Source organism: Etheostoma cragini, chromosome 18 (genome assembly GCF_013103735.1).
Source record: "Etheostoma cragini isolate CJK2018 chromosome 18, CSU_Ecrag_1.0, whole genome shotgun sequence".
Classification (NCBI taxonomy): Eukaryota; Metazoa; Chordata; class Actinopteri; order Perciformes; family Percidae; genus Etheostoma; species Etheostoma cragini.
Window position 1 is genome coordinate 2,731,117 of NC_048424.1, and position 6,552 is coordinate 2,737,668.

Genomic DNA, 6,552 nt, shown 5'->3' on the forward strand with positions numbered 1-6,552 from the left:
TATATGTATATATATTACAGTAAATAGATGTGGTGTAAATAGAAATAGGTTGAAACATATTAAAATACATAAAATCAGATTTAAAAAAGAAAAAAGATATTTAAAAATACAAAATAAACAAGAAGATGATTGGATATCATCGTAGCCCGTGTTCTTAGTAGGCTATCTTTAACAAAGGAGCACTGTATTTTTGTTTTGTTTGTTCTTTGTTTTCTACACGCCAACTGGTCTAGGTGTATTATGGGATATACTGTCAATGCTTTTTTGACGGTTTTGTTATGTTTTAGGCTAAATAGACATAGAAATACGATCACAAAAAAAAAAAATATAGAAACAAAAACTAAAATATGAAGGCCTATATAGGCCTAATTCACTCATGTCCTACATTTAACCTCCATTTTCCCACACGAATAGTCTACATGGCAGAAAAACGCTTTAAATGCGTCGCGATAGCACGCGAACTGTCATTAAAAGTGGGGTGCTGATTACACCCCTTCCCACGAGATCCCGTTGTACAAGGATTTATATCTTTGTGTCTATATTTTGCAATTAAAAAGACCATTCGTTGTCAGTACATTTGTCTTGTAGCTTGTAGTTTCTTCATATCGTTTAATTCATTATCTTTGTTTTATTGCAAGGCATTTAAAGATTAGAGTTCCGTTAAGTGCATTTTTTTTGTAAATGTGAATTTTGGAGCAGAAATGAGAAACAATTTTGTAAAAAAGAACACGCACAAGAATACAACTTTTTTTTATTTTTTATCGAAGTTTACGTTTAACCTTCCGTGCGTTATTTCCCCCACTATAAAATAGCAAAAGGAACATTAATCTTAAGATTCTTCTTCTTATCTCAGTGCAGGGTTGGCTGGGACTGGGGTTTGTTCCGGGAATAAATAACAGAGAAATCTCTTATTTTCCATTCCGCAGGCCTATTTGTTTTGTAGCCTGTAACTTATATCTTTCAGTTAATTACGAATCTTTTAATCTTTTAACGAAAGAGAAAACGACGCTGTTAAAAATGTGCAGGATGACCTCTAAACAAAAACTAGTTATTTTTTTAATTCACGTTTTCATTTAACCTTCTGTGCACGTACATCTTTCAATGTATTTTCCATAGATACTTCTTTTATTGTCAGTGCAGGTTGACAGGGAATCCTGTTGAAACATATATCAGTGAACTAAATACATTAAAGGGAAATCTCACTTCTTTACATTTGGAAGACAAAGGCGCATTTTCGATATGATATTTTTTTTTTTTGCAACGAAAGAGAAATAATGCTGTTAAAAACGTGAAGAATGAACTCTAAACAAAATAACAAATCTGTTAATTTTTTAAGGGAAGTTTTCATTTAACATTTATTTATGCGTTATTACCCATTTAAAACCGTTGAGTTAATGTCATCGTCTGTAGAGTCTCAGAGAGAGAGAGAGAGAGAGAGAGAGAGAGATAGGGAGGGAGAGAGAGAGAATATATTTTGGTAAATGGTGCATACTTAAACTATTAAAAGCATATTTAACATGAATGTAAAATAAATCCATCAATACATAGAAACAAATATATACATATAAAATAACATGATGCATTAGAAAAAGAGGCTGGTGTGTGTGTGTGTGTGTGTGTGTGTGTGTGTGTGTGTGTGTGTGTGTGTGTGTGTGTGTGTGTGTGTGTGTGTGTGTGTGTGTGTGTGTGTGTGTGTGTGTGTGTGTGTGTGTGTGTGTGTGTGTGTTAGGGGCTTGGGGTTATACAACTTTATAATAACATAAAAAAAGAAAATGGGGCTAGCTGGTGACAGAAGGTTTTGGAGGTAAAAGGCTCCGCTAAGAAGCCTTGGAAACTAAGGCAGGAAGTACGGTGTAGAGTTAGGGTTCGACGTTTATTGTCGGATCAAATGTAGGCAAATGGGCCTGTTACTGCCTGTTACTGCCTGTTACTGCCTGTTACGGCCTGTTACTGCCTGTTACTGCCTGTTACGGCCTGTTACGGCCTGTTACTGCCTGTTACTGCCTGTTACGGCCTGTTACGGCCTGTTACTGCCTGTTACTGCCTGTTACTGCCTGTTACTGCCTGTTACGGCCTGTTACTGCCTGTTACGGCCTGTTACGGCCTGTTACTGCCTGTTACTGCTTGTTACTGCCTGTTACTGCCTGTTACTGCCTGTTACTGCCTGTTACTGCCTGTTTCTGCCTGTTTCTGCCTGTTACTGTCTGTTACTGCTTGTTGCTCATGGTGATGATCAGGCTGATCCATACATAATGAAAGAGTCAACATTTGACATCATGTTAAAGAAAATAGGTCAGATTTATAAATGACAGCAGCACATATATAAGATAAGGCAACATAAAGCTCAGGCTTTGCAAAAGCATGTCGACCATGGCAGAGCTGCAATGATTAACTGATTAGTCGATCGCGATGCTAGGCTACTATTTTCACACTGTTTTAGAACATAAATACCAAACATTACCAAAGCTCCAGCTCCGAAAATGACACTGATTTGCCGCTTTTGGTTGGTTGGTTTTGAACTGTTATGGACAAACATCTGATACATTATAAAAACATTATCAGACTGAACAAATAATGTAATAATTAATAAAAAATAACCGTTACTTGCATGAGGATGTTTTGTTGGTTTGTTTGTCTGAGTTATGGTGCAGCCTAATTCATGTAGCCTAACTGATTTGGGACCCTGTTTTCTTATTTAATGCCTGCTTTATAAACTCATTAAAACACGTTAATAAACATGTTAATGAGCTGTTTCTCTCTGTGTGTTTCAGTGTTACACCGCAGCGGGAAACATGAATTCCGGTCAGTCCATGAACTCGATGAGCAGCTACATGAACGCGCCCGGCATGGCGGGCGTCGGCCACATGAACGCGCACTACATGAACCCAGTCGGGGTCAACCACTCAATGATGCACGGCGGGGCGTCGCAGAGCCCCGGGGCCGGCATCCCGGGCCTGGGCGCCGCGCTGCCGCAGAGCATGAGCTCCATCAGCCCACCGCCCTACGGGAACATGGCGGTGATGAGCCCGGTGTACGGCCAGGCCTGCGGCATCCGATCCAGGGAGCCCAAACCGTACCGACGGAGCTACACGCACGCCAAGCCGCCGTACTCTTACATCTCCCTGATCACCATGGCGATCCAGCAGTCAGGCAGCAAGATGCTCACGCTGAACGAGATCTACCAGTGGATCACGGACCTGTTCCCGTTCTACCGGCAGAACCAGCAGCGGTGGCAGAACTCCATCCGGCACTCGCTCTCCTTCAACGACTGCTTCATCAAGGTGCCCCGCTTGCCGGACAAACCGGGGAAGGGGTCCTTCTGGGCGCTCCACCCGGACTCGGGGAACATGTTCGAGAACGGCTGCTACCTGCGGAGGCAGAAGCGCTTCAGGAAGACGCCCGGGTCGGGCGACAAGGAGGCGGCGGGGAAGCCGGGCTCGGAAGTCGCCTCGGTCTCAACCAGCAGTGCCGGCTCCGACTCCCCCCACTCCTCCTCCGCCTCCTCTCCTCCGTCCTCAGATGTGAAGGCGGCCGGGGTGGATTTCAAACCGCCCCGGGGTGAACTGTTGCCCTCCAGCCCCGTGCGCGTGCCCTCGCCGCTCGCTCACACCCAGCACCTGTTCTCCCACCACCACCACCACCCCCACCACCCGCTGCTGCTGCACGAGGCTGCCGCGCACCTGAAGCCGGACCCGTACCACCAACACCCCCACTACCCCTTCAACCACCCGTTCTCCATCAACAACCTCATGTCGGAGCCGGCGGTGCAGTACGGAGGCTACGGCTGCCCCGTGTCCGGGGCGCTGGTGGCGGCCAAAAGCGCCCTGGACCCCGCTCACACCGACAACAGCTACTACCGCGGCGTGTACGGCAGACCCATCATGAACTCCTGAAATACTTCTTACGGGGAAAAAAAAACTTTGATTTGTACATTTTGTGAATGTGAGAAAGTGTTTTTGTCAAAGGCCTGCAGGATTTTTCATCAGTCATTTGTTTGTATATGTGCAACAGATAAAAATCTTTATATGAAAACAGCCTTTTTATGTTTTTGTTGTATTTATTTTAGCGCTGCAGCTAACGATTATTCTCATTGTCCATTAATCTGTTGATTATTTTCCCAATCAGTTGATTAGTTGTTTGGTCTCTAAAATGTCAGAAAATGGTGAAAGATGTGGATCACTGTTTCCTAAAAGCATAAGATGACATCCTCAAATGTCTTGTTTTTTCCACAACTCAAAGATATTCAGTTTACTGTCACAGAGGAGAAACTAGAACTAGAAGAAAAGAAACTAGAAAATATTCACATCTTAGAAGCTGTAATTGGAAGTTTTACTGTTTTTCGTTTAAAAAAAAAAAGATGCAATAGTTGGCAACTAATCAATTAATCTATGCAGCTCTACTTTCATTATCAGATAATCTACTTTGCTGCTCTGATTATTTCCCGGTCCATAAAATGTTAGAAAATAGCAAAAAATGTCCATCCCAGTTCATCAAAGTCCAAGTTAATGTCTTTAAATGTCTTCTTTTGTCTGTCCAAACCCCAATGATAGTCAGTAAAATATGATATAAAACATTTGTCTGCCTTACATTTAATTCAGCTAATCGATTAGTTGAATAATTGTTCAAGCTCTAATTTATTTAACTTAAACCCCAATGTTTTTATTTATTTTTTATTTTAGGCTATTTGAATGAGAGAGTTTGCATGCAACCATTCAGATGCATCTTGCATTCAGGCGTTGTAATATGAGATCTTAAGATCTGAAGTCTTTGCACATTAGCACTAAAGGGTTTAGTTCTCAGCTGCGGGGTCACAGAGAGATGAAACAGATAAGAGGAGAACAATGACGCCGTGAGGGGGGGAAATGTTCGGCTCTTAAATCCCATTAACATCCGACGCAAGTGACGTCTAACAGCAGATAACAGACCTCACGGGCCAGCCCGGACATTTATCAGCATATTTAACACGGCCGTGTTTTTAGGCCTGGTCCATTAAACTCTCTTTTTATTGGAGAAGATTAAGTGGGTCCTTTAACCTTGTGTTGTCTTCAGGTCAAATCGGACCCGTCGAAATGTCTATATCAGAAAAAAGGGTTTCTTTTTAACTTACTTAATTTGAATGATTCCCAGCCCGGTCTCACGCCATTTAGTGAAAAGGTCACGTTATTTAATCTATTGATTTGTGTACAGGTCACGCTAATGTTGTTGTTTTCGTGTGTTAAGTCGTGTTTTTCAATGGGAAGCCCATTTCACAGAACGATTACGTGTCTATAAATGGTAGTGAAAAGAAGCGTTACACGTAAAAAAAAGGGACAAAAGAGGTGGAAATGTCAGAAAAACTTGATTTTCAGAATAACAAGTACATGGTATACTGGTTAAACCAAATTGACTCAAAATGAACATGGTTCCACACCGCACCCTTTGCAGGTAAAACGATGTCGGAGCATTACTTTCATGAATTTTGAGCGGTTTATGCAAATGGTTTTAAAACAGTTTCCTGACTGATCATTGACATCCACCAGTCTGTGATCCACTCATCATCCTCCGATTTTAACTGGCAGTCAAAATAATTCATAATTTGAGCTTTTTTTAACTCAGAAATGAGGAATAATTTAAAATAAATGGCGGTTTATTGACCATGAACTCCAGAAATCAGTGTAAAACTAGTGGTAATAGGTTGGAATGAAGTTGGCTAAGAAGATGTTGCACAGAAATAAGTGATAACTTATTCTTTATAGATGTTTAACAGACATAACGCAAGGGTTAAATACCAAGTCCTTGACGTGACAGAATGGATGCTTTGGAGCCCATTTCTGTCAAATTATCTCCCTCATTTCCAAACATGAGGACAAAGCCAAATAGCTTAATAACATACTGAATATTAAAATAAATACTCTCAGTTCTGATGGACAAAATCCTAAATAAATCTGAAATCTGAAACTATCTAGAAAATCAATTAATCATCAAAGTCTTCAAGTTTTCTGCTGGAATTTTAGGCCTTTAAGTCAACAGGACAGATGAAGACATGAAAGGGGAGAGAGAAGGGGAATGACATGCAGGAAAGGGCCGCAGGTCGGAGTCGAACCCACGGCCGCTGCGTAGAGAGGAAACCTCCATATAAAGTATGTGCGTCTGCTCCACCAACTGAGCTAACTCGGCCACCAAAGTCCATTTTAAAAGAAAAGAATCTCTGATTTCATCCCCCAAATACATAACAAACTCGCTCGTTGTCCCATCAAACTGTGTTTTTTTAGAGAAGATCTGGTCGCAGAGACATTTAAATTATTTAAATTACTTTTCCTAAACGCCATGATAGCAAAGTTACACTGCACACCAAGTTTGAAAATTATTTTATAAAAGCAAATGTCAAACATTCTTAGATTTCAGCCCCCATATATAGTGCATGTGATTAACCCTCTTGTTGTCCTCGGGTCAAATTTGACCCCTTTAAAAAATGTCTAAATCTGAAATATGGGTTTCTTTTTAGACAAATAACCACAAAAAATGGATTGGATTCCATACAAAAGCTCTTTGCAAATACAAATAATCACTTTC

At 41.1% G+C, this 6,552-nt stretch overlaps 1 protein-coding gene across 1 annotated transcript in view; it reads left to right on the forward strand.

The window, feature by feature from the left end:
• Positions 1–4,187, forward strand: part of LOC117961014 (hepatocyte nuclear factor 3-beta-like) — a 4,973-nt gene extending 786 nt beyond the window's left edge. The window contains exon 2 of the mRNA XM_034899375.1: positions 2,772–4,187. Coding sequence (XP_034755266.1) covers positions 2,772–3,893 — 1,122 coding nt within the window. The 3' untranslated portion in view covers positions 3,894–4,187. The remainder of the gene's footprint in view (positions 1–2,771) is intronic.
• Positions 4,188–6,552: the final 2,365 nt, after the last annotated feature.